Source organism: Podarcis liolepis, assembly GCF_965112155.1.
Source record: "Podarcis liolepis genome assembly, chromosome: 5".
Classification (NCBI taxonomy): domain Eukaryota; kingdom Metazoa; phylum Chordata; class Lepidosauria; order Squamata; family Lacertidae; genus Podarcis; species Podarcis liolepis.
This window is the reverse complement of record NC_139556.1, coordinates 40,693,290-40,720,966: the sequence shown is the minus strand read 5'-3', so window position 1 is coordinate 40,720,966 and position 27,677 is coordinate 40,693,290. Positions and strand designations below refer to the sequence as shown.

General features: G+C 44.5%; 1 protein-coding gene across 18 annotated transcripts in view; it reads right to left on the bottom strand.

Moving 5' to 3' along the window:
- Positions 1-27,677, bottom strand: part of CPEB3 (cytoplasmic polyadenylation element binding protein 3) — a 77,740-nt gene that overhangs the window by 24,537 nt on the left and 25,526 nt on the right. For 4 of the 18 annotated variants that reach the window (XR_014526848.1, XM_083505884.1, XM_083505885.1 and 1 more), the window contains exons 3-4: positions 20,715-20,874; positions 9,235-9,291 (exon numbers count right to left, since the gene is read on the bottom strand). Coding sequence is in view for 16 of the 18 variants with exons in the window: in XM_083505884.1 (XP_083362010.1) it covers positions 9,235-9,291; positions 20,715-20,874 (217 nt within the window). In the remaining 2 variants the exon portion in view is untranslated. Of the gene's footprint in view, positions 1-1,182; positions 1,207-9,234; positions 9,292-20,714; positions 20,875-27,677 lie in introns of all 18 variants that reach the window. The other 14 variants (XR_014526849.1, XM_083505873.1, XM_083505874.1 and 11 more) reach the window with 5 other exon arrangements.

Here is a 27,677-nt window from a genome sequence, read left to right as displayed (position 1 = left end):
GTGGACCGGCCCCCTGCTGAAAAAGTTTGCTGACCCCTGCTCTAGGTGCTGAAGTTTGCTGTATGCAAACACAGAAGCCGTATGTGGGATTGCACAGAAACCAGTAAGAATAACGTTCTCCTTTAAAGGGCCACAGTAGCCTGCCCTCCCCCCCATCTCTCTCTCTCCTAGGAAATTTCAAGACTAACATGCTAATTTCAGCAGAAACCTTTCTCTCAATTTTAAAATGAGAAGCCTGGTCTTTAAAAAAAATCTCAGCATAACTTTAAACTGAAGCTGCTCTTTCAACAATGTAATAAAACATACTGCATCACTGAAAAACCATCAAGGCAGAATATGTGCATGGGTTAAATTACTCAAGTTCAGTTTCAAGTATTAAATAATAACTTTAAAAATTGGCAGCAAAACAATGATTTGTGATAAATTAACCACAAGCAATTAGAAATCTGTATTGCATGATTGCAGAAACAGAATCTGATACAGGAAAGCTGTACAGAGCATTACAGACTTGGGGGTGGCATGATAAAATAATAATTATCCACAGTATATACACATATTATTATGGTCTATCATAGTCTCTGATGAAAACTGAAATGGGTCATAGCTTTAGGAGCTGTGCCTGGGGAAAAGTAAAAACCTCCAGAAGTCCCCAAAGGCACAGAAACAGCGGTACAATACATGTATACTCTGGTGTGCCTCTTCTAGGCAAATGTTTGATATTTTTTATCAGCATCTATAATCTTACATGCTTAAAAGCAACAATTTTTTTAAAAAATAGAAAACTGAGCACTTCAATTTTTCATTTTTTTGTTAAAGCATGTGAGATCATAGATGTTGGTCCACACCTGTCCACATAGATCTTTGAAAATAGTTAAACTTTTTTTGCCATTAGTAATATATCAACATTTCATGAATATTTTACTTTGGACAGTTCAGCAGCTACTGTCTACCACTACAGCACTGTGTTTTTTAAGAGAAACAAACAAAATCTCTCTCTTTTCAAAAACACTTCTCCACTATGTTCATATAACTATAAAGCTATATATCCAGTATTGGGACTAGTGCCACTATGGCAGCAAGGGGAAAACACTCCTGTTGCCCCACAGAAATAACCAGCTGTACATAGCCTCAATTTGCTGTTCCCATCACCATATTCAGTAAAATTTAAAATATTTTTTTTACCTCGTCTCCGCCCATAGCTCCTGGCTGCATGTAAATACAGAAAAATATAGTGGGTATTGGCATAACAGTAATTACTATATATATTGTTTTCGGTAAAATTCAGCTTTTGAAGAAAGTAGTTTAAGTAATTCAAACAGTCCTAGGGTTAGTGACTGAGAGAAGCACTGTCTGGGCAACACGTTTCCCCAATAGCAAAGAATCTGTAGTAGGTGTCTAGTGGATGTAGACATTTATCCAGATGCCTATCTTGAATGATTTTATGTAGAAAGCATTTTTAAAAGAGTTCCTCACAGAACTCAGTAGAAATAAATAAATACAGCACTGAAAACTCAGCAATGTGCATTGTCAAAACATAACCACCCATCAGTATATGTTTAAATGGCTAGACATAGAACTAAAAGTTGTGTGCGCACACATATTTGTATTTCACAGCAACACTAATTTTCAGTATTTATCTCAGATCTTGGCAAAATAATGTCAATGAAGAAACTCACTAGAAAACTCTAATTCTTACAAAAATGGTCAACGTATTTTTTATTTTTTAAAAAATTACAGCCCCCAAAGTGGGGTTTGATAGTTTTTTACAAACCTTGACAAAACTGAGCTATGATAATAGTACATGGGTTACTAAATGCAGTAGAAGAAACAACAGAAGGGTGCTTATCTGATTGAGGCAGACAACTGAAATAAGCCATTTGGTAAATGAAGCTCTGAGTTAATTAAATGGGTTAGTGTGAATTTCTATACATTGCTTTATGCAGCTGAATCTTTATGAAGCTCCCACAATACTACCTGACATAGCATCTCTGCATTTTAGTCACACACGCTTTTCCTAGAAATGCAAGGTCTATTATCACACTGAGAACAGCAAATGGATATGGTTTTCATTTTCTGATTGCTGCCTCCCTGCTGCAGCAATCTCTGAATTTTGTATTCTCCTTGTATTTCTCTTCTATCACAGAGAAAAATGCAGGCAGGCTGGGTAGGTGGGGGAATACTGTCCAAAGGTGTTTTTATATTTACGGTGGGGGGCATGATTTAAACACAGAACTTTATGGAATTCAGCCAGACAAATAATCCTTTGTATGAAGCTAGCTTAATGGACATCCCTATCTATGTGGCAACCAGAAAGCACTTCCCAAATAAAAATAGTGAATAGCTCATGACTGCAAGACGAACATTTTTGGCATTGTAGCTGAAGAAGATTTGACTCTTCTAGCCAATATGCAGCTCATTTTCACATTCACACAACATAAACTTAACAGAATTCAAATGGTTGTAAGCCAAGTGACCCACATTCAGAGAGGAGGCCCAATGAATCAAATGGCTTAATTTAATCATGGCAATAGGATTTCTTGGAGTATGACTTACTCTGTTTATTTTTAAAATAGGTATGTTCTGCTGTTTCAGCTATGGACTGCATAACCCTTGGTGGAAAGGGTGTGTAGGCAGTGGGCTGTGTAAGAACTAAACTGGCAAGAAAATTTTATCCCTCTTGTCCTTTAATAAGGTCAAAATATAATAAATATTTTGGAAACAGCAATAAAAAACGCAATAGCAACAAAACATAGCAGCAGTAAATGAACATTAATAATCAGGTCAGTGATCGCTTTCAGTGGGGTGACTGGAGTGCATGGAAGGGAACATATAAAAAGAGAGGTGTCCTTAAGGTACTCCAGTTCTGAGCAGGGGTTTAAAAGAAAAGCCCGCAGAGTTGAGCCCAAAGACCAAACAGGATTGGAGTATTATACTCTGGTCTCATAAGCCCACAGTCTTCCTAGAAACTAATGAGATAGTATGCTGAGGTTACTCAGCTCTGATAATATTTCAGCCTGGAACTCCACATGACTTCACTCAGAGATTTCATGTAGCTATTGAGAAACAGGGCAGGGTTGCAGTTTGGGAGGGACGGACATACTTCACAGCCTCAACTTCTGGAATGCAGAACTGGCATTCATTCACATGTCTTAAATATGCCATTTAATCTATGTTCTATATATGAAATTTTAGGATACTTAACACATCTATCAGAGCCAAACAAACATCTGAAAGCTTGGATTCAATGTGCAGAAACTGAAGCTAAACAATTGGTCCTGCTGTGCTAAGCTAGTTCAGATCCAGAAATTTGGACACAAGATTTTACCAACATGGCTGTGAAAGAGAAAATTATTTATCTTAAGTGTGACTGCCTGGAAAAATTAAGTATTTGGCAAAGATTCATTGAGTTTTTCCAAAGTCTTAGATTTCTTAAGAAAACTTCATGCAATTTAATGTTTGCATAAATATGGGGTGGGGCAGGTTATGTAACTTTTCTTTTAATGTATTATTTCTTTTGTTTCACTGATCATTGTTCCCCTTGGCAAGGGATAGGATGAGGGAGGGAGGAAATTATAGCTAGTTTTGAAATGCTTTTATTTATCACATTTCTTTGTGCTTTAAGTGCCAACTTAAAAAAAAAAGGACTGAAAGAAGATGGAATCCTGTGGCATCCAATTAATGAAAGGGCCAAGAGGCAGAGCAATAGATTCCCACCATCACCTTCTGGCACTTGCCTCCAGAACCAACCTAATGCTACATTATCAGTCATCATTCAGAAGCATCAGCTTTTAAAAATTAAATGCAATTTTTAAAAGCCCCATGAAAGCCACAATAATATTTAAGAAATTTTATAAACCATTTAATAATTAAAAAAATCAAAATCTTGTTTGTCAAGGGAGGTGATTTATATCATCTTAGTGGCACACAGACTATCTATGTTCCACCTCTATCATGTTAAGTTAAAGAGCTCCACCAGTTGGTTTTTGCACAAGTGCCTTCGCCCTTCCAAAGCTAAGATTCCCCATGCCTACTGGGTCCTGCAAGATGAGCGTCACATGGGTCTTAAGTCGAACACCCAATGCTACCATATCTCTATTCTCTCTTCCATTCTGTATATCTTGGATCTCATCCTTTGAACAAACGTTTCCTCTACGGCTTCTGCTTCCTTTCCACCAACCATTCACCACAAGATCCTGTTTACCCTTCAACTCCAAAGCTCATCATTCCTTTCCTCCACTTTTTGGAGTATCCCAGGTATAAGAAAATCCATACTTAAGGAAAAGGAATAAATTTATTATTATTATTATTATTATTATTATTATTATTATTATTATTTGTTATTTATACCCCGCCCATCTGGCTGGGCTTCCCCAGCCACTCTGGGTGGCTTCCAAAAAAATATTAAAATGCTGTAATACATCAAACATTAAGTGCAGGAAGGCAGTGATTTGGAGGAGAATGTCATATGGACAACAGAGAAATAATGAAGGAATAGGAAGCTTACACTAGCCACATTAGACAACAGTATGGATGAGCCCATAGTTCACTGGTTCAGAAGTACCAGAAAACTGTGGCCGGAGACCATCTTGGCTATGAGATTTGGACAGCCCATTCCCTGCCCTGCAGGCCTTTTTCCACCTGGCCTGGGAGGCTGAGGCCTGATTCACTCCAGCTACAAAAGTTGAGACTGCTGAAGAGATGAGAGATGGTTTTGGCTGCCTCTTAGGGCAAACCCAGGTCATCAAACTGGAACTTCCACAGCTGCCACTTGCCATGAACAGTGGTTAGTAGCAACAGATGCAAATATGTTCTATGCTTATGATAATATTTTATTCTCTTGCTAATTATGCTGTTTTAAGAGTGCATTTTTATTTGCCTTCTAGTAAAGTTTTCTTTTGTAATGTTTAAGGGGTTGTTTTTTGTTAACTCTGCTGTGTCAAATGTACATTCCGCAGTTGCTCTCTGTAATGTTTTAAATCTTTAAGATAATATTTTAGTTTCCTGGTAATTATGTTGCTTTGAATGTATAATTTATATTTTGACTTTCTTCAATAATGTTTTATTATGGATTGCTTTGTTTGGTGTTTAAAGGTAGGTTGTAAACGACAGATTTTTTTCTTAACAATATAAAGCAGTATAGAAATGAAATGAATAATGATGATAATGATGAATAATTATTTATTAACTACCTAGTCTTCAATCTAAGGTCCAAGGGTGGGTCACAACATTAAAATACAAGATTAAAAACAATTAAAAACAACTTACAACCATAACTCCCCCCCCCCCGCTCAAAAAAATATAAATTATACTAATGACTAAACATAAAGAAAATAATATGACATGTTAGTAAAACGTTTCCATGGAACTAGGGAAGGAAGGACAAAAATGCTTGGATAATGAAAATGCTAATTAATCTCAGTCAACTAAATACTATCTATCAAAAATATATTTCAACCCATTCCTCCTTTTGTCCTAGAATAGGAGCAGAATAGAAGCAAGAAGCAAGTTGGCAAGTCACTGCATGGCAAAAGTGCACAAACCACATCTAAATCTAATACTTTGGTTTGAAGCAACTTCCTATGAAAAAAATCAACTGACTGCTGTGGATAATATGTCTTACGTTTGTTAATAGCTGATTTTTCCAGAGTCTAGCTTCCAGTTATACTGGAAAAGTCAACTACACTAAAAGCCAACTTTTTCAACATTTATCTTGCTCCTAATGAAGCCCAAACAGTAGCCAAGGTTTGTTCTATGGGTTACCACTTATGGTTTGTCTAGGGGAGATAAACCACAAGCCTGGATTCAGACCTAATGCTAAGCCAAACCATGCATTAACTCGCAGCAGGGCAGCAGCAGGACCAGAGGAGCAAAGCAGCTGCAATCTCTCTGAGATCCAGCATGTTTGCTCATTTGTGCTAAGCTTTGGTTTGGCTTAGCATTACATGTTAACCAGATCTGTGTGTAGTTACAGAACACATTCATGTTACTAAAATATATCCTGCAATAGAGATTTTGTATATTAGTGTGACTCTGTTCTCAAATGATGAGGTCAGCCTCCAAGGGCCTCATTCCCTAAAACATGTCTAGCATTGGATTCTGAAGTAGGTTTAAGCACAAACGGATCAGTTCCTTTTGAAAACCTAGTATTTACTCTCACAATGGAACTTAGCTAAAATTATAGAACATTTAATATGTGGCCTGTAACTACAACAGGGTGATATTGGTTCTATTAGGTAACCTTTAGGCAGAACATTAGAGAGACATCTCTTGGATACTATATTGCTACTGTCCCTGTTTACAGTGGGGAATTACCTCAGAACTATGTTAAGACGCGGGTGGCACTGTGGGTTAAACCACAGAGCCTAGGGCTTGCTGATCAGAAGATCAGCGGTTCGAATCCCCATAACGGGGTGAGCTCCCATTACTCGGCCCTTGCTCCTGCCAACCTAGCAGTTCAAAAGCACGACAAAGTGCAAGTAGATAAATAGGTACCGCTCTGGCGTGAAGGTAAATGGCATTTCCATGCGCTGCTCTGGTTCGCCAGAAGCGGCTTAGTCATGCTGGCCACATGACCCAGAAGCTGTATGCTGGCTCCCTCGGCCAATAAAGCGAGATGAGCGCCGCAACCCCAGAGTCGTCCGCGACTGGACCTAATGGTCAGGGGTCCCTTTGCCTTTTTATGTTAAGACAGAGATAGTCAATGTGATGTTGAACTACAGCTCCCAGCAACCCTGACAACTTGGCATTCTGCCTATGGTAGTGCCACAACATCTAGACATACCACAAAAGCTATACCACAAAAGCTACCTACCCACTAAGCAAGGGAAGAGTTAGGCCAGAAGGAATTTAATCATCAGCCATGTTTTTCCTTTAGTCACTGAAAACCATCATGCTGCAATATTCTGGTGAGAATAAACGTGTGCCTTTGAGCATATGCAGAATACCCTTCGCTAACCAATAAACAAGTATTGTAAAGCTACTGTTCTTGCCTTCCCAACATATGGTATTAGAGTTAAAGACCTGAACAGGGCATAATTCTCAGGCTGCTGAAGCCCAAAATGTTTCACTACACTAAAAAAGGTACTGCATTGCACATGCAGGTCCTGCTTACTGAACACAATGCATTACCTGGAAATTTTTCATTTGGCAAGCCTTCACATAACATATCCACAATTTCTATTATTTCCTATGGAAATATTTCTAAAGCTGGATTTGCCTGCTCTTGTCCCCCCGCCCCCCAAGGGTTTGTTCCTGAAATGGCTGCAGCCAATCAGCAAAAGAGAGATAAAGTTTTTTATATACAGTATATAAAAAACCCTGATTTGTCCAATCTCTCCTGCTCTCTGATTTGTCTGATCTTGCTCCCCTTTTCCTCTCTCCATGGTTTCTTCTGGAAAATGGCTGCTGCCAACCAACAAAGCACGAACAAACAAGGAAGTAAGGAAGGAAGTCAGCTGTTCAGATAAGTGAACCTGCTGAGTGAGATTTGGGCATAATCCTTTAAGTGTGGATAACTGATCTTTCAGATAGCAAGCGTGCAGACAGTGGGACCTGCATATACTGGGCTAAGTGAATGAGGTGACATAGTACAGTGTTTCCCAACCGGTGTTCCGCGGCACACGAGTGTGCCGTGAGACATCGGCTGGTGTGCCGCGAGATGCCTGGAGGGAGGCGGGCGAGTCGGGCGGCGAGAGGCGGGGCGGCGGCGGCGAGGAGAGGCCGCGCCTCCTGCTGCTGCCTGGCGCTCCTCCTCGCAGCCGGCAGCGCTGCCTGGGCGCCTCCGCGCGACTCTGCCTCGCTGGGTTTGGTCTCCCAGCAGAGACGGGTCACACGCGCCCCTCCCTCCCTCCCTCAGCCTGCGCGGAGGGAGAGCCAGAGAGAGGCATCGCTCCTGCGCTCCGAGGCGGATTGAGCGCAGCTGAGAGGAGCTGCCGAGGGAAAAAACTTTCACTTTTGTGCGTCCCTCCCGGCGTGACGCTGCGCGCTGACGTCACGGGGCGGGGCTTTAATGGTGGTGTGCCGCGAGATTTTTTTTCAGTAAACAGGTGTGCCGTTGCCCAAAAACGTTTGGGAAACACTGACATAGTAGAAAGACACTCCTATGCTTCACATAGAATCATAAAACTGTAGAGTTGGAAGGGACCCTGAGGGTTATCGAGTCATCCCCCCCCTACAAAGCAGAAATCGCAACTAAAGCATCCATGACAAACAGTCATCTAACTTCTGCTTAAAAACCTCCAGGGAAGGACAGGGAGCATAGCTGTCAACGTTTCCCTTTTTTTAAAAGGGAAATCCCCTTATTCCCCGCAAGAAAAGGGAGAAGTTTACAGTTATGACAGGGAGTTCATTCCACAGTCCTGTACTACTGGTTTTGGGAGAGGTTTTTAAGTTGGGGTTACCAGCATGGCGTCCATGGGCACAACAACACCCATGAGGACTTCCTCTGGTACCTGCAAAGCCTCTGAGCCCTCTCCCACTCAGAGCCCCATTTGTCGTGAGATGGCAAAGGTGACTATCCCCTTCCCCATGTTTGAAAAGTACAAGAAAATGAAGGAGCATTGTTCTTAATTATAATGTTTTGCATGCAGCCTTTCAGCAAGTTATGCTCAAAGTGATGATGATGCCAAAACAATGGGCACTTCTACTTCGTCTGTTAGCTCTATTTGCTTTTCAAGAATCAGATGAGCAGCAGAATAGAAAGTGGAATGACTGAGAAAGGATAAAGTAAGTATAAAGGGGGACAATCTGGAAAACTGGGAGCAGGAAAATGGTGCTCCGCAGGAGTCAGAGAAAGAGAGGTGAGACATGCATAAGAGATTCAGCAAAACATCCTCTCAAAGCTGCATTTTTATTTTACACACCACCAATAATTACCATCAAATCTCAAATCACATCCATCTCCATTGATTGCATTGTCAAAAATCACAGATCTGCTATTTCCAGCACTGCCATGGAAACATGTATATAAGGCACAGATTATTATGGATCCTCATGATTTTATAAGGGATCTCCACAAAATCAGCATCTGATCAAATATTACCTCTGTGTCCATAGATGTGTTCTGTTATTTGTTTGTTTCACATTATAGTAGCAGTAGAGACTGATTAAATGTACATAGACTTTTCATCTATTTTTCCTTTCTCTTCACTGTATCCAAAAGACAAATATTTAAAAGCATATTGCATATAGTCAAATTATATAAAATGCATTATAAGAAGATAAATGTAAACTTACTATTGAGAGCCATAATGTTATCTGTTCCTGGATGATGAAAATTTATACCCATACGACCTAAAAAATAGAACATTTTGGCATCATATTTTATGTTCAGTAGGCTACTTTTCAATGCTAGATTTCACAAATACATAAAAAATGGTAATGAAATTAGAAAAGATTTGCTTTTTATATACTTCTCTATAAGAATGTTTAATAGTAATTATGCATTCTATTTGCTAAAGAAAAATGGAAGGGGAAGATCAGAGGAACTTTAAACACTGCCAATTTCACTTTATAAATTTAATTTAATTAAATGTAATATTTCAGTTCAGACTTACACTTTTAAAATTATTAACTTGACAGACCTATGTTAATCATTTAGTATTATTTTATCCCAACCAACCCCAAAGAAGTCCAGAGCAGCAAACAAAACAATAAATATTTATAAAAACAACATAAAGCATATATATGGGGGGGGGGGTTCTTATTGTAGCACATGCCACTTTTGGACTATCTTCAAAGGCAGTTACATGTAGAGCACACTGCAGTAGTCCAGACTGGAGTTTACTACAGCTTGAAGTACTGAGACCAAGCTATCACCATTTAGGAATGGCAACAGCTGACAAAGTAGCTTAAGCTGGGCATAAGCATTCCAAGTCACAGAACGTATTTGAGACTTCAGTGACAGATTGGAATCCATGAGTATTCCCAAACTATGAACCTGTGCCTGCAGAGGAAGTGCAACCCCTCCCAAAGCAGGTCATTCAATTAATTATAAGACATAGGAACCAGCCAGCCACAGCTCATCTGCCTTACTAAAACTGAGTTTTGGTTTATTGGCCTCCATCCAGTGCATCATGCTTCCAGGCACCACTCCAACACCTTCACAGCCTCTCCAGATTCAGATGGAATGGGAAGAGAGCTGTGGGTCATCAGCATACCAATAACACCATGATCCAAATACCCAGATGACAACTCCCAATCATTTCATAAATATCAGCATAGCTAAATAGCCCCAAAACTATGGGGCAGGGCAACAGACCCTTGATGCTACTTTCTGGTAGTGACCCCACAGACAGGAGCAGAACCTCTTTAACAGAGTGTCTCCCAAACCCCTGAGTTTTTGCAGAAGGACACCATGAAAAGCAGTGTCAAGTGTGCTGACACATCAGGGAGTGCCAGCATGGTTGCATTGTTGCCATCTCTCTCTTGATAAAGGTGACAGCCATCAAACCAACCAGGGCTGTTCCACTGCTAAAATATTTATGTAATACTATAATATTAATTATTATATTGTTATTATTCTTCAACTATTCAATTCAATAATTAAAATTATTTAGTTATAGCAAGTAACTAACACCTTAAGCAAAATCTTGAACCCTAGAAATGAAAGTATTTGTCCCTCTTCACTAGCTCAGCAAGAAAAAACTGCTGTTGAAAACTCTCACAGAAGCCCTCTTCAAGTGTTCCTTTTGACGCAATTACATTGCACTCAGGAGGAAGTGGGGAAAAGCACTCTCCTCCATCACCATCCCCTTCCGTGAGTTGGAGGGCAACTGTCTGCAGCACTCATTCACGTGGACTTCCCATTGGTTCTAAATTCTGCAAGGAAGCCTACTCTACTTGTATAGGCTCCCTGCTGTAGACAGTCACCCTCCAACTCATGAAGGGAGATGACTGAAGGGAAAGGACAAGTATGGCAGGCCCCCATTTCATCCTCAATGCAATGCTAATTGTGTGGAGAAAGGAACACCTGAAGAATTCTCATTATTTCAACCTATTGGATTGTTGCTTGTTACTGTCAACTCCAACTCTACTAAATCACTGGAAAGAAGACGACAACCCACAGATGTTCAGTGCCTGCTTAATGGGATGCTGATAGTTCAGACAGAAATAAATCCCTTCTTCCATTATTCTGAAAAGAAGCATCCTTGAGGCACATAGCTTAGAATCACAGAATTGTAGAGTTGGAAGAGACCCCAAGAGTCATTTAGTCCAACCTGCTGCAATGCAGAAAATGCTTAGAGACCATCAAGATGTTAGTATAAAGAATCCTCTCTCTGCCTTGCTTCTGGCAACTTTTGTGACCCTCTTTTATTCACTAAAACTTGTGTAGTGATTGAAAGAGGACTGCAATAGCAGTATGCTGTATTTTTGCAAATTAAGAGACAGTTAAACCAGAAATTTTCTAGTTTGAATCTTGCCTACCATGAACTCAGCTGGTGTTTAATTTTCGTATGTTTGTAATTTTTACTGTTTTGGGTTTTTATTGTTTTATTGTGTTGTTTTGTTTTTATATAGGTTTTATTTTGTTTTAAGGGGAGGGGTCAGGGCTGCCTGGGAGTGGGTCCCAGCCAACAAAATGTCTGGGGCAGGTTCCACGGGGGAGGGGGGTGCACTGGGACAACCGATCTCAGTGATCACGGGTAGGAGGAGGAGTTACGCTAAGACCAGACCATGTCCTTACCGAGGAGGCAGGTTTAGTCGTTATTTGAGGACTATCCCTGCTTCCAGGTCTGGTCTTGTCCAGACGGATACTGGAATCAGCAAGGGATACCCACATGACCTGAAGGTGCTGCTGTGCAATGCAAGATCAATGATTCATAAGACCACTGCCATCCATGAGAGGACTTGACCTGGCATGTGTAACACAGACTTGATTGGATGAAGCAGATGGGCCTGTTATTGCTGCTGCAGTTTAAAAAATCTTAATAGAAGCCTCACTTGACATTAGAAGGAGAAAAAAGGCACCTTCACTGGAATTTGCTACCCACATTGTTTCATATTCATTCATGGGATATCCATTTCCAAGAACAACAAGCAAGTTATATACTGACTTCTCACTGTGGTATAGTAGGGTAGCCCTCTACCCAATATGCAATCACCCATTCCCCGAAGGGAGGCGTGCACACTACCCAAGCAAGAAACAGCATGTGAATACAATCTAATCTCTAGCTATGTCTGCAGAAGAATCCCATATGGCACACAAATGTCTGCCAAAATAGTTATCAGCATAATGACTGCAATAAAAGGTTACCCAACCATTTAAATTGTTTTATGGTTAGATATGAGTGAATAAATGAGCATGCTATGAATTATGGCTCTCAATGCATATTTAATCTCTCTCCTCCTTTCCTTTGCTGAGGCTGGAATTGTGCTATTCAACCAGATATAAAAATAGAATCAAGAGTGTGACATCTGGGGTGTGTGTGTGTGTGTGTGTGTTCATTCAGTCACTCTGCCAGGTGCTGCCTGTGTGACATTTTGTCACCTGCCCTTTGCCTTCTATTTTTAAGTTTCTCTTGACAACTACCTTCCCAGAAAAGCAAAAATGTCAAATTGTATGAGCAGCCACGCATACTTGTTCTTACAATACTAAGAGCTCTAAATAGGAAAGTACACATGATAGTTTCGGTCTTCAGCTCCTTGAGTGAATAACTTAAAACTAAAATACTTCACATTAATTTTTGTTTGAGAAGTTGATCAGCAATAGAATTAGTAATTACTGCTGTTTCAAAAATATCTCAATAACATATAATATTAGTCAGCATTCTGTGTTTTAGTTTAGCTGTAACCAAGAATCTTAGCTTTTAGGGAGAAGACTACAGTAGTAATAACATCTGACTGAAACTAATACAAATACAGCTGTGTTTTTTGGTTGATATTTTCAGTTTCAAGTTCAAAGTGGTTAAGGACAAAGTAACTTTAAGTATACCAGTTGAAATGTTTGCATCATGTATGGTATTCAGCTTGCAAATCATGACAGGGCAGTTATTGCCAACCCTGACTGGGTCAATAACACTTACTCTTCCCCTCATTCAACTTCTCTGGCTTTGGCGCTCCCTATTTTTCCGGCCAGGGAGGAGGCACTGGTGGAGGAAAGGGGGGAGCGCACCATCCCCGGCACCATCGGGGAGGGTACCATCGTGGCTGTGTCCTGGACACCCGATGCACACCCCCACCGTGCCAGGCGCCACCCCCCCGCAGGCACGCACTGTGTGCCCCCGGGATGCACACCACACCCTGGGACACGCACCACACCCCCATGGGTGGCATGCTACGCCCCCGGGACACGCACCAGCCACGCCCCCACCTGCTTTCCGCCCCCAGTGCAGGAGCATACAGCTTCGCCACTGGGAGGTGGTGTGGGGACAGGATTTTCCTGACCAAGAAAGCATAGCAGAGAGCTGTGCCAACAGTGCCTGTATTCTCCCTCAGTGGTGGGCCTGCATGCAGTTACTTGGGGCAACTTTAATTCACCACAAGGCACGTGCTTAATTGCAACAAGTATGAATCATTTATTTCCCACATTTCAGACAAAGGTCTGCCAAAGAGGCTAACATCTGTTGGCAAAATGAGACACAAGCCCTGCCGTCATGCTTACAAGCTTAAAAAAGATTAAAAAAAGGGAAGTGATGAGAAAAGGTAGAGGAGGAAGATCCATTAGAAAATGCCAAAACGAAGTGCCGAGTTATAAGCAGCCATTTGTATCCAGTAGAGACCAGAACTTTTTTTTGCCAGTTTAAGATTTGAACATTTTATTATTCTCAGTAGCCCTACTTAAATCATTAGGTTTATTTCAAGAACTACTAGGGAACAAAATTGGATTTTTGAAAATGATTATAGTATCTGTATTAGCTGATGTCCTCTACTATAGAGCACATATTCTATTTTTTCTTTGACAAAGGTGTTGTTCAGATAGCAAAACTTCCTATGGCGAAAACTATGATTCAGTATAAGCATGGCTCAAGAGAAACTGCAGTATTAGCACTGTAAGTCCGACCATAGTTCTCCACTCCAGAGGCACTAAGGTAAGAGTGAACAATTTCATGTGCATCAAGTTTCTCATTATGTTTAACTTTAAGAGAACATAAGCAGTAATGGTAAGATGGGTCAAATCCCACTTCTACTTTACTTGAAGGCTTCAAGCAGCTCAAAGCACAGGAGGAAGAAATAATTCATGCCAGTGTACAATGGTAGCAAAATAGCTGTTTGCTTTCTCTCATGTTGTTAAGCACGATTGAAAGACTGCAAATTCTTCAAAAATAAAAGAAAATAACAACATCTATCCATCCACCTACTCCTAAAAAATGTTGTTTAGATATTAGCATGAATGAGTTACACATACATTGCCTACCAGATTAAAAATATATATTCTGATTAAATCTATGGCAGAAGTACTGCATCTGAAATTTTATCAACAAGATAGTTCTAAACTTCTGCCATCAACATGAAGGGTGCAGCCTTGAAAAACTCAAGATTTTGGAAATTAAATTGCTATGTTGACCAGTAATACTTCTATATATATTATAATTTAAATATTACTACTTATATTTTAAAGGAATCTATGTGGAATTTAAGTATATTTACAGTATATTTAAATAGAAAACTTTTCAATGGCTTAAATAAGGTACCGTATTTTTCGCCCCATAAGACGCACTTTTTCCCCTCCCAAAATGAAGGGGAAATGTGCCTGCGTCTTATGGGGCGAATGCAGGCTTTCGCTGAAGCCTGGAGAGCGAGGGGGGTCGGTGCGTACCGACCCCTCTCGCTCTCCAGGCTTCAGGAAGCTCTGCGCAACCCTCGGGAGACCGGCTCGAGGGTTGCGCAGAGCTGCCTGCAATCCCGGGACCAGCGCAGCTCTGCGCGGCCACCGGGAGCCGGGGGAGAAGCTCCGCCCCGCTCCCGGTGGCCGCGCAGAGCTGCCTGCGGTCCTGGGACCAGCGCAGCTCTGCGCTGCCATCCGGAGCGGAGCGCTAAACTCCGCCCCGCTCCCGGTGGCCGTGCAGAGCTGCGTGCGGTCCTGGGACCAGCGCAGCTCTGCCCGGCCACCGGGAGCCGGGGGAGAAGCTCCGCCCCACTCCCGGTGGCCGCGCAGAGCTGCCTGCCGTCGCGGGACCAGCGCAGCTCTGCCCGGCCACCGGGAGCCGGGGGAGAAGCTCCGCCCCGCTCCCGGTGGCCCTGCAGAGCTGCGTGCGGTCCTGGGACCAGCGCAGCTCTGCCCGGCCACCGGGAGCCGGGGGAGAAGCTCCGCCCCGCTCCCGGTGGCCCTGCAGAGCTGCGTGCGGTCCTGGGACCAGCGCAGCTCTGCCCGGCCACCGGGAGCCGGGGGAGAAGCTCCGCCCCGCTCCCGGTGGCCCTGCAGAGCTGCGTGCGGTCCTGGGACCAGCGCAGCTCTGCCCGGCCACCGGGAGCCGGGGGAGAAGCTCCGCCCCGCTCCCGGTGGCCCTGCAGAGCTGCGTGCGGTCCTGGGACCAGCGCAGCTCTGCCCGGCCACCGGGAGCCGGGGGAGAAGCTCCGCCCCGCTCCCGGTGGCCCTGCAGAGCTGCGTGCGGTCCTGGGACCAGCGCAGCTCTGCCCGGCCACCGGTAGCCGGGGGAGAAGCTCCGCCCCGCTCCCGGTGGCCCTGCAGAGCTGCGTGCGGTCCTGGGACCAGCGCAGCTCTGCCCGGCCACCGGGAGCCGGGGGCGAAGCTCCGCCCCACTCCCGGTGGCCGCGCAGAGCTGCGTGCGGTCCTGGGACCAGCGCAGCTCTGCCCGGCCACCGGGAGCCGGGGGAGAAGCTCCGCCCCGCTCCCGGTGGCCGCGCAGAGCTGCCTGACGTCGCGGGACCAGCGCAGCTCTGCCCGGCCACCGGGAGCCGGGGGAGAAGCTCCGCCCCGCTCCCGGTGGCCCTGCAGAGCTGCGTGCGGTCCTGGGACCAGCGCAGCTCTGCGCCGCCATCCCGAGCGGGGCGCTAAGTCCCGCCCCGCTCGGGATGGCGGCACAGAGCTGCCTGCCGTCGCGGGACTGCAGGCAGGTCTACGCCGCCATCCCGAGCGGGGCGCTAAGTCCCGCCCCGCTCGGGATGGCGGCACAGAGCTGCCTGCCGTCGCGGGACGGCAGGCAGGTCTACGCCGCCATCCCGAGCGGGGCGCTAAGTCCCGCCCCGCTCGGGATGGCGGCATAGAGCTGCCCTCCCCATCGCCAGCCCCACAAGCTCGGGGGACAGCGGGGAGGCAGAGCGTGCCTTCCCACTGTTCCCCGACCTGGTTCTTCCAGCCCCCGCACCTGGGGGGGGGAATAAAATTTTTTTTCTTTATTCCCCCCCCCAAAAAACTAGGTGCGTCTTATGGGCCGGAGCGTCTTATGGGGCGCAAAATACGGTATGCAAACTGGTTTTAAAAGGTGTACAATATTATATCGGACTTCAGATTCCCCATAGATAGGGAAGGTAAAACAACTTTGACTGCCTCAGAACTTGTATTTGGCTCACAGTACCTGAAAAAAACCTCAAAATATTTTAAAGTTCTAAGAGGTCATTCTTCTTCATAAATGAAATATTCTAAACAGAGAGACTTCAAACACACTTTATGTAAACATTATGTTGCAGCACACAATGCCCTCTTTAGTTTTTGCTTTTTAGCAGGCAATCCCAGCGGTACTGAGCCAAAAAGAGTTAGCAGCCAACTGTGTAATTCCAGCCACGTGACCTCAGCTGACTGGATTTGGGTTAGAGAACTCGTGCATTCCTACAGGAATACTGAATTTCATTCCCTTAACATTATCTTTATCATGATGCACTTCAGCTGCCTGGTTCTCAATAATGCAGAGAACTACAATAGACAAGAATCACCAGCAGTGTCAATATTGCTGAGCAAAACAACTACCGTATTTTTCACTCCATAAGATGCACCTGACTATAAGATGCACCTAGTTTTTAGAGGGGAGAAGCAAGAAAAAATATATTCTGCGCAGAGCATGTAAATGGCTCTCGCTTTTCTTGCTTTAAACCCTTCCGTCCCTTCTCCTGCTGCGCAGCTCTCGCTGAAGCCAGCAGAGCAAGAGTGATAGCTGCGCAGTGCCTCTTCTTCTGCTGGCTTCCCAGCAAAGTGGGATGAGGGATGAAAGGGAGCCCTTATATGGAGCCCCTTCCGTCCCTCCTCCCGCTTCGCTGAAAAGCCAGCAGAGCAAGCCCACAAGAGCCGCACACATGCTAGGCGCAGCTCTTTAAAGAGCGCACGGCTCCAGCAAGAGCCTCCCACCTGCATTCACTCCATAAGACACACACACATTTCCCCTTACTTTTTTTTGGGGGGGGGTGCGTCTTATGGAGCGAAAACTACGGTACATGACTCAGCGAAAATGAAAATAAACATCACCAGACTTTTTAAAAAACATACATTTTACGACTCTATAGTTCATTAGAAAACCTATCTGCTACAGTTTAACAATAGTGATGGCTGGTAGACATTTGCATCTGTTCAGAGCAAAGGGCAATTTATAATGTGCCCACTGGACTAAGTAACAAAGCATACACATCAAGGACATGATACTCAGTTCCCCCACCCCACTTCACAAATGCAGATTCAGATATGGAACCAGTGGTCCACATGCTTCCATCAGCAGGTGGCCAATGATAATGATCAAGTCTTTTCTAATAAATAATTATAATTATTATGTTAAAAAACATGTAAATACTGAATTGTTACTGTCTAAACTACCTATGTCATAACTGGTCAGCTTATGATAAGACCTTAATTGCTCTTCTCTGGCCTTTGGGATTATTAAGACACATATGGTGCTTGAATTAGGTTTGCCAAGCAGCTGGAGAAGACCTTTAGTTCCAGAAGAATAAAAGCTTCTATATGGTGATATATGTTATCATACAAAGCTGCTTCCTATGACTTCTAGGTCTTTAACACAACAGTTAAGAGACATGGGAAATTCATTTAACATAAGTTGCAGCAAAGATTCTGTCTCAGTATGTAAAGTTGACTAGTGGGAATTGTGTTCCAGAGAAGGCAACAGGCTCAGCAAGATCAGTGCTATACTCAGGCACAATTGTATAAAGAATAGAACCAGAAGTCAAGTCAGGAGGACACTTCATAAAAGAATAGGTGTTGAGAGCTTTTCACAGTGCCCAGTGGCAAGCTGACATTTTATCTGAAAAGACTTAATGGCTATGAAGCAGACCTTCCAAGATTCATTTATCTGACAGAAGGACAACTGACCTGGCTAGCACACATTCATATCGTCTATTTTCAAACACAATAGTTTATTTTAGCAGAAAGAGACCAGCATATTTTTACTGCACAGACTGCTACAGACTTTCCCCAAATGCCTCTTATTTCATCATAGTTTGATACCTTTGCTATGAAAATTCCAAAACATCTCAGATACTTGTTTAAGGTCCAGTTAGTAGGCCAATACTAAAGCCAGTCTTATTATTCAAATTATTTTTTCCCACCTTTCTACCAAAACTAGTCCTCCAATTCACAAGCCTGCACTGCACTTTTTCTTGCATTTCTGCAACTGGTCTCTGTGAAAGACTCCCAAGCTAAAAGACACCCCTTTAGAAAAGGATGGAATGTATATGCACAGGTTTTTATCAACTTTCCATGTTTCTTCAAACATGCATTTGCATTTTTATGCCTAATAGGGAGTACTGGAACACTGTATGTACAAATATCTACTGAGTTTGACATCATAACAGCCCATTAAAAGCTGCCTCAAGCATCTGGCACACATATATGCAAAGTAAATCAGTCCTTGAGACATAGAATACATCTCATGTTACCCCTGCAGAGACATGTCACATGGTTTTATTCAAGGACAAATAAGTGTACTGCAACTTCAGACTGAGTATTTAAATTAATTCTGATGTTACTTTTTCTAGTACTGCCTTTACAAGATACGTAGGAGAGCTGTCCGTTATGAAGTTTGTTATAACACAGCAGCACCTAGGCCATACTGCACCAGAGACAAAAGCAGGAATGGGAAACCTGTGGTCTTCGATATGTTGCTGGACTACAACACCCATCATCACTGGTCATGCTGGCTGGGGCTGATAGGAGGTTGAGTACAATACACAAATCTTTCATATGTATGTCTGTGTCCACGGGAAACCATTTCCAGGGGTCTTTTCCTTGGCACACTTGCTGTCTATGTGCAGGAATGTTTTTTTGTGGGGGAGCATTTCAGAGGCACAGGTGTGCTGTAAAGGTCTAAGTTCCCATTAAGCTCAGGTATATGTAGTTTGCTTCTGTAAGAAACCACCCCCCATTTATTCCCTCAAAAAAAGAAGAAAGCTAGCCAATTGTTTTTAAAAACATACAGAAAGCACATAATGTTGAATAGAAAGAAAACAGGCCCACGTGGTGCCATTTGGGTGGCTGGTTTGTAAGAAAACAAAGAGAAGGTTAAAGCTACATCTTTCCAGTCTGAGGCCAACAAATGCAGCTGAAAGTTCCTCAAACTTGGCCTTCCAAACCTATCAGTCAAAGATGGGGGGGGGGTGGCATTCAAACACAAGAACTTACACTTGGATTCCCAAACTATACTTGAGTTATGTGAAATCACAGAAATACAGTAAATGTTTTCAAACAAGTTTATGCAAATATTGTGGGAATCAAGTGTAAATAAAACATTTGGTCAAAATGGCATTGCAGGAATAGTTCACTTCAGCTGAACAAGTAATTCCAAAGCAGTGAATCCTTTTAACAGGATCTTTACTTGAGGCTTGCATTCTGAACTTCACTGGAATTAAAAGGCTGAAAGATGAAAATGCTTCACTGTTCTGAGTACCAGTTCCCATATTCACTTGCCCAGTCTTCAGCCTTCCTACAACCAACCTAAATTGATGATTTTGACCTCCAATATATCCTAGGTGTCCTATGGAGCTTGGAATGAATGCAAATCCATTTTCTGCTCCATCTGGACAGTTAAATACAAGATCAGTTTAGATCCCAGACAAACTGCTTGATCTCCAAAGTTTGATAAGCAATTAGATATTGCTCAAAATTTGTGCACTAAATATCTGTGATAATATTTTTTCCCCCAACAAAATCCATTGCTCTCTGTTAAGTAATTCCTAAAAGCTATATGGCACATTTAGCTAAAGACTGGCGAGACTGATGTTGAAGTAGACATTAGTATGAATTATTAAACTAAAAGCTGCCCAAACCAGTCACTCACATAGTTTATGATGAGTGCTAGGAGTAGTTTAATCTTTATCACTGGAGCTGAAAGAACAGCCTGGTCTTCTCAGCTGAAGAGATATCAATATTTCATTATCTCAACCAAAGAAGTGATTTTTAAAAAATGTAATCGTTCTTTCCCCCTAATTCCAAACAATTTGAGATTTGTATCCACATTGGAAACATGATAATTATGGATAGATATTTAAACAACCACTTGAAAATATTAGCAACCCATTTCATAACAGAATAACTGGATTATCAATTTTGTAGGTTTCATTGATTTAAAAATTAGAAGTTGAAAGCCTAAGATCTTTTTGTAAAAGAAAAAAAGTCCTCTAAAGAAACCATGATTATTTAGCATCCAGTTGCATCATTAACCACACTATATGCTTAATTAGCTAACTGAGATTTTTAAGCCAAAGAGTAGCATAAAACATATTAACAATTTGTTACTAGCAAAAAGTATAACATAAATGTTATTGCAGCAAAAAAAGCTGTTTTATTTTAAAGTGAGTATGAACATATGAATATTCCTAACCTGTAAAATGATTCCTCCACATTATATCAGCGAAACTCATTGGTGGGCCACTGGGAGGGTAGTGTTTACCTTTAAGAGGCTCATGATCAGTCCTTATCATATCCATTAATGAATTTTCCAAAGAGTGCAAGTTAAAAGTATCATAGGGCCGATTCCGGTCCTAGGAAAAAAACAAAAAATAAGAGGACCGTTACAATGTCATCACTAAATAATGCAAACACTTAACACTTTTCCCACTCACCACAAATTTATTGTAAAATTAGCAAAATATGCAAAGCTCAATATGGTAAGTCCTTCAGAACATTTTGAGTGCAGAACATGTAAAGAGAAAGATCCTCTTTTCTATAAATGCAACTGATCATGGCAAGTGTGAATGTTGCAAAAAAGGACACAGTTTTAACTTGACAGCTTATTGAAGTGAGTAACCAGAAAGGTCTCAGAATGTCAGAATCAATGCTGGAATAAAACTATAATGAATGTTCCTCTTCTATTGCAACATTATCTGGAAGGAACCAAATCCACATCTAAGACAACGATTTCCACATATCCCTTCCATTTCCCCCACAGATTGAGAAATAAAGACATTAAGCCACAAAGACCAAGAACTAACAAGATGTACTGTAATTATTTCTGTTTATTTAGAGAGATTAAGAAATTGGCATCCAAATTATGTGAAGCATAATTTGCACTAAATAAATAAATAAATCTATTTTATACACCCTAGATCTAGAATAAAGCAAATTCTATGATCATATGAGTTTATGCAAGCTCTTGGATTTCTGCTGACGTGCCTTGCCTGTTGTTCCTCCCCCAAGCCTCATCAAACGTGCAAATAAATAAAAATCCTATTCCAGATGCCGCTGTGACACTCAAGCGCAGCTTGGGGGTGGGGCAAAGTAGGCTGCAGAAGGCAGGAGTAGATAGAAAGGGTCTGTTCTGTGACTGGAACATTGTAGTTCTTGAGATTCAAAGCTAAAATTCCCTTAATTTTGTTTTAATCCCATTGCTGTTCACATTAAGCTTGCTAGAAGGTAAATAATGTATCAGTACAAGGTGGATTTTTACATTTCCTGGTATCTTAATACACAAAACTAAGAGATAGGGTAGCCAGGGCAAGGAGGAAATCAGCCTCGCTCAGAAACAGTGTTCCCTGAAAATTTTACCATTTGCACCCAATAAGAAGCTTCGCATTGCCTGCTTGCAAAAATAAGGCAATTATTCTGACACAAAACCCTTGGGCACAGCAAGATTGTGCAAACAACTTGAGAACAGATAAAAGCAGTGAAGCACAGCAGAAGACTAAGCAGCACACAGTGGCCTCTCTAAAATCCTTGCCAGCTTCAGCTGATTTTTTATTTTTTATTTTAGTGTTAGCAAGCATTGCACAAAGAATCAATTATTAATCCATATCCAAGAGCCTTTTCATACTCTTTTTTTGAAGACCGTTTAAAATTAAGCTGATGACAACAAATACTGTCTCTTTCCTATGGAAGCTTCTATACTGATATTTTAAATTATGTTTTTACCCGAAAGAAATTTGGGAGGTGTAGCCCATATATACCCAGACCAACCTGTAACCAAAAAAATATTAGATGGCAACCTAATTCTCACAATAACCCTAAACACAGATCCACTTTAATTGACTTCCAAGTGTGTTCAAGCTGGTAGTAACCTAGCTCTCTTGACTGAGTGGAGCAGCAAAATATGTAGTCTCAGATAAAGTGTCCCTGGCACAGCCAAAATGTGACAATTGATTGCATTACACCACTGGAGAGAGAAAACCCATGAGTGGGCAGCAGAACTAAAAGTGGGCCTTGTTCACATGCATGATCCAGAGACAGTACGCTTGTGCACACAAGGACTTGACACAGAGGGAGAGGAGAGTCCAGTAATTTCAGTGCCTCAGAAAATTTGCTTGCAAAATATTCTACCGTATTTTGCGCCCCATAAGACGCTCCGGCCCATAAGACGCACCTAGTTTTTTGGGGGGGGGAATAAAGAAAAAAAATTTTATTCCCCCCCCCAGGTGCGGGGGCTGGAAGAACCAGGTCGGGGAACAGTGGGAAGGCACGCTCTGCCTCCCCGCTGTCCCCCGAGCTTGTGGGGCTGGCGATGGGGAGGGCAGCTCTATGCCGCCATCCCGAGCGGGGCGGGACTTAGCGCCCCGCTCGGGATGGCGGCGTAGACCTGCCTGCCGTCCCGCGACGGCAGGCAGCTCTGTGCCGCCATCCCGAGCGGGGCGGGACTTAGCGCCCCGCTCGGGATGGCGGCGTAGACCTGCCTGCAGTCCCGCGACGGCAGGCAGCTCTGTGCCGCCATCCCGAGCGGGGCGGGACTTAGCGCCCCGCTCGGGATGGCGGCGTAGACCTGCCTGCCGTCCCGCGACGGCAGGCAGCTCTGTGCCGCCATCCCGAGCGGGGCGGGACTTAGCGCCCCGCTCAGGATGGCGGCGTAGACCTGCCTGCAGTCCCGCGACGGCAGGCAGCTCTGTGCCGCCATCCCGAGCGGGGCGGGACTTAGCGCCCCGCTCGGGATGGCGGCGCAGAGCTGCGCTGGTCCCAGGACCGCACGCAGCTCTGCAGGGCCACCGGGAGCGGGGCGGAGCTTCTCCCCCGGCTCCCGGTGGCCGGGCAGAGCTGCGCTGGTCCCGCGACGTCAGGCAGCTCTGCGCGGCCACCGGGAGCGGGGCGGAGCTTCTCCCCCGGCTCCCGGTGGCCGGGCAGAGCTGCGCTGGTCCCAGGACTGCACGCAGCTCTGCGCGGCCACCGGGAGTGGGGCGGAGCTTCGCCCCCGGCTCCCGGTGGCCGGGCAGAGCTGCGCTGGTCCCAGGACCGCACGCAGCTCTGCAGGGCCACCGGGAGCGGGGCGGAGCTTCTCCCCCGGCTCCCGGTGGCCGGGCAGAGCTGCGCTGGTCCCAGGACCGCACGCAGCTCTGCAGGGCCACCGGGAGCGGGGCGGAGCTTCTCCCCCGGCTCCCGGTGGCCGGGCAGAGCTGCGCTGGTCCCAGGACCGCACGCAGCTCTGCAGGGCCACCGGGAGCGGGGCGGAGCTTCTCCCCCGGCTCCCGGTGGCCGGGCAGAGCTGCGCTGGTCCCAGGACCGCACGCAGCTCTGCAGGGCCACCGGGAGCGGGGCGGAGCTTCTCCCCCGGCTCCCGGTGGCCGGGCAGAGCTGCGCTGGTCCCAGGACCGCACGCAGCTCTGCAGGGCCACCGGGAGCGGGGCGGAGCTTCTCCCCCGGCTCCCGGTGGCCGGGCAGAGCTGCGCTGGTCCCAGGACCGCACGCAGCTCTGCAGGGCCACCGGGAGCGGGGCGGAGCTTCTCCCCCGGCTCCCGGTGGCCGGGCAGAGCTGCGCTGGTCCCAGGACCGCACGCAGCTCTGCAGGGCCACCGGGAGCGGGGCGGAGCTTCTCCCCCGGCTCCCGGTGGCCGGGCAGAGCTGCGCTGGTCCCGCGACGGCAGGCAGCTCTGCGCGGCCACCGGGAGTGGGGCGGAGCTTCTCCCCCGGCTCCCGGTGGCCGGGCAGAGCTGCGCTGGTCCCAGGACCGCACGCAGCTCTGCACGGCCACCGGGAGCGGGGCGGAGTTTAGCGCTCCGCTCCGGATGGCAGCGCAGAGCTGCGCTGGTCCCAGGACCGCAGGCAGCTCTGCGCGGCCACCGGGAGCGGGGCGGAGCTTCTCCCCCGGCTCCCGGTGGCCGCGCAGAGCTGCGCTGGTCCCGGGATTGCAGGCAGCTCTGCGCAACCCTCGAGCCGGTCTCCCGAGGGTTGCGCAGAGCTTCCTGAAGCCTGGAGAGCGAGAGGGGTCGGTACGCACCGACCCCCCTCGCTCTCCAGGCTTCAGCGAAAGCCTGCATTCGCCCCATAAGACGCAGGCACATTTCCCCTTCATTTTGGGAGGGGAAAAAGTGCGTCTTATGGGGCGAAAAATACGGTAAGTTTTTTCAATAAGAATATGGCACGTTTTCTCTCTTCTGCAAGTGCATTAATTAACAGTTATGATAAGGATCAGAAGGGTAATGTGGGGTGATTCCATTACTTCCTAACATTCAAGTAAGATAAGCTCATTATGTGTGTCTGTTCTAGTATCACCAAAAAAGATTCACAGTTTAATGGGAATTTGTACACAATCTTCCCACTGAAGAACAATATTAACCATTGTACTCAAACTGCTTTACATAAATTCTCAGCAATTTGCTGACACCTATGAAGTAGGTCACTTTTATGTCCACAAGTAGGACCCTACAAGTAGGACTTTCAACTATAAGTTGCGCTGTATCTTTACCTTCTAACTGGAGTGCTCCAGTTCAAAGTTCCATCAGCTAGCCATACCTGCCTCCAACAGACCATTCCATTCTTTTCCTTCTCATTGTTTAGCTACTGTACAGGCTCAATCCAGGTTGTTTCAGATTTATTCCTCCCATTTTACTGGGCTTTGAGATTTCCCTGAACTTGCTGATATGTTCCCCTTGTTTCTGAAAGCCCTATTCTAGCTCAATTTCTTTCAGTACTCACCACCCAAGTTCATTATTATCCCAGAGTGGGATGTTGGATAGAGCAATTGAAGGGTAGGCAAAGGAATGGACACTATTTCAGAGTCATACCCAACACCTTTCCTCAAGGATATTATCCTTTTAGTTGCTTTTCAAGGGATAAAATACATGAATATACAAGGGATAAAGTTTAAATAATTTTAAAAAATACTCATATCTTCAGAAATTTCTCATTCAAGATAATGGCTTTATTCATATTGTACTGCTTTCCTGCCTACTAACACTTCCGGAACTTCACAAAGAAATGTAACATCCAATAATAACATTAATCATCAGGAGTCTCTTTAAAAATGGAAGATAAGTGACCCAACCATTTTGATTTCCTTAAACCCCTGGATAATAATAAACACCAGAACAGGGCAAACATGCAGTGCCAGAGTGCTCAACTTTACTAACACCCATGTTTGGCCTGTTACAAGCAGATAAAAGGCAGGCATAGCTCATTTCAAACAGATTCCTATCTCAATTATGCTTCCACATCAACACACCATCAGCGATTATCTCCGCCACACACCCACCCAGAACAAAACATTCACCTGGGGGAAGGGGGAAGATGTGGCAACGGGCAGAGGGCTCCAATGAAGAATGGAAGGTTTTGGTGGGCGTTTCCTTATGCAAGAAAGTATGCTCTGAAAGTCATTATCTGGCACAAAATGGAGAGGCTTGTAATCTATCCCCATGATTTCCTGGCAGGAGAAGTACTCTATGTGTCACTTGCTGCCAGATGGGCAGCCCACTGGAACTGTCAACTCTGTGTTGGAGCCATCTGCCAACAGCTACTCTGTTCCTTCTGATCATCCCCTAGTCATATATATATATATTTGCTTTCGTAGATTTTCACGGGTACAGGAATGCAGGTTTTGGTGTCTTCGGGTGTCTTCCCGTGTAAGAGTTGGGGTGTCTAGGCGACGTTTCGACGAGGTCTCACTCGTCATCTTCAGGCTGGTGCTTTCGGCTTCTTGTTACTGGAACAGAGCAGGATCTCAGTGTTTGAGTTCCTATAAATACTGTTGAGGGGGTGTGGTGTATAGCCTCCAACGTTCTGGGCAGAGAGGAAGTTCCCAGGTTAGTGTGCCTTTTCTTCTTTTGTTCCTTAATTACTTGAGGGATATCTTGAGTGATTTCTTGAGTGATATTCTGAGTACCACTTAGGTGGGTCATTAGGTGTGGATTAGTTGCTAAAGCTTTCGTGTCTTGACCTCTTGAGCTTGTGAAGAGTTTTTCTGAGAAGATGGCTGTACTGCACTTAGTTGTGCTCTGGCTTGGCTTCGAGTATAGGGGCGAGCTGTGGTTTTGTGCCCTGTGCCAGCCAGATCTGTGTAGGGATTGCAGGGGGGTGCAGCATCCGGAGGTGCCACTATGGTTTGGCTACTGGATGGTGTCTGTAATTTATCTGTGGAGAGGGTCTGGGTTTGGGTCTGGTGTGGTTGATTGGTGATGGCGTTCTGTGTGCCTCTGGTTCTGGTGTCGGTTTTTGTGGGGAGGGCTAATTTCCAGATGTCTGGCAGGCGGGACGTGTCGTCACGCTTGTTCATGTTGTGAGGGTGTTTCTCTATCTCGATGGCTTCCATGATTATTCTCTTGTGGTGATGTTCCATGTTAAAGAGCAATTTGGAATCTGCAAAATTAATTTCGTGTCCTGTTTCTTTCATGTGTTGGAAAAGAGAGGAAGTTTTTTCTTCTTTTTTGACGGCATTCTTGTGTTCTGCGATACGTGCATTTATTCGTCTGTTTGTTTGTCCAATGTACGTGGCTGGGCAGACTTTGCAGGGTATTTCATAGACCCCTTGGTTTTCCAACTGGATTTTATCTTTGGGGTTTCTGAGGATATTGGCTATTTTTTGGTTGGTGCAAAAGGCTGTTTTGATATTGTGTTTATGGAGGATTTTGCTAATTTTATCTGTAGTGCCCTTGATATAAGGAAGGAGGGCCATGCCATTGTTTTCTTCTGTGTCTTGGTTTTTGGGGGGTGTTTCTTTTTGGATTAGCTTCGTAACCCTGTTTTGCTGGTATCCATTGGCGATTAACACATTTGAGAGATTCTGTAACTCAGTTGTCAAGTGGTCTTTGTCAGCCAGGCGTTTGGTTCTGGAGATGAGAGTCTTGGCTACGGAGTTTATTTGTGCAGGGTGGTGGTGTGATTGTGCATGTAAGTAGCGGTTGGTGTGTGTTTTTTTCCGGTAGATAGTGTGTCCTAGGGAGCCATCAGGTTTTTTGTAGATTAGGACGTCAAGGAAGGGAAGTTGGTTGTTGGCTTCTATTTCCATAGTGAATTGTATTTTGGGGTGTAGGCTGTTGAGATGTGTGAGGAAGCTATCTAGTTTTTCTTTCCCGTGTGGCCAAATTACAAAGGTGTCGTCAACATATCTGAGCCAAAGTTTGGGTTTGTGTTCTGACTTGTCTAAAGCATTGGT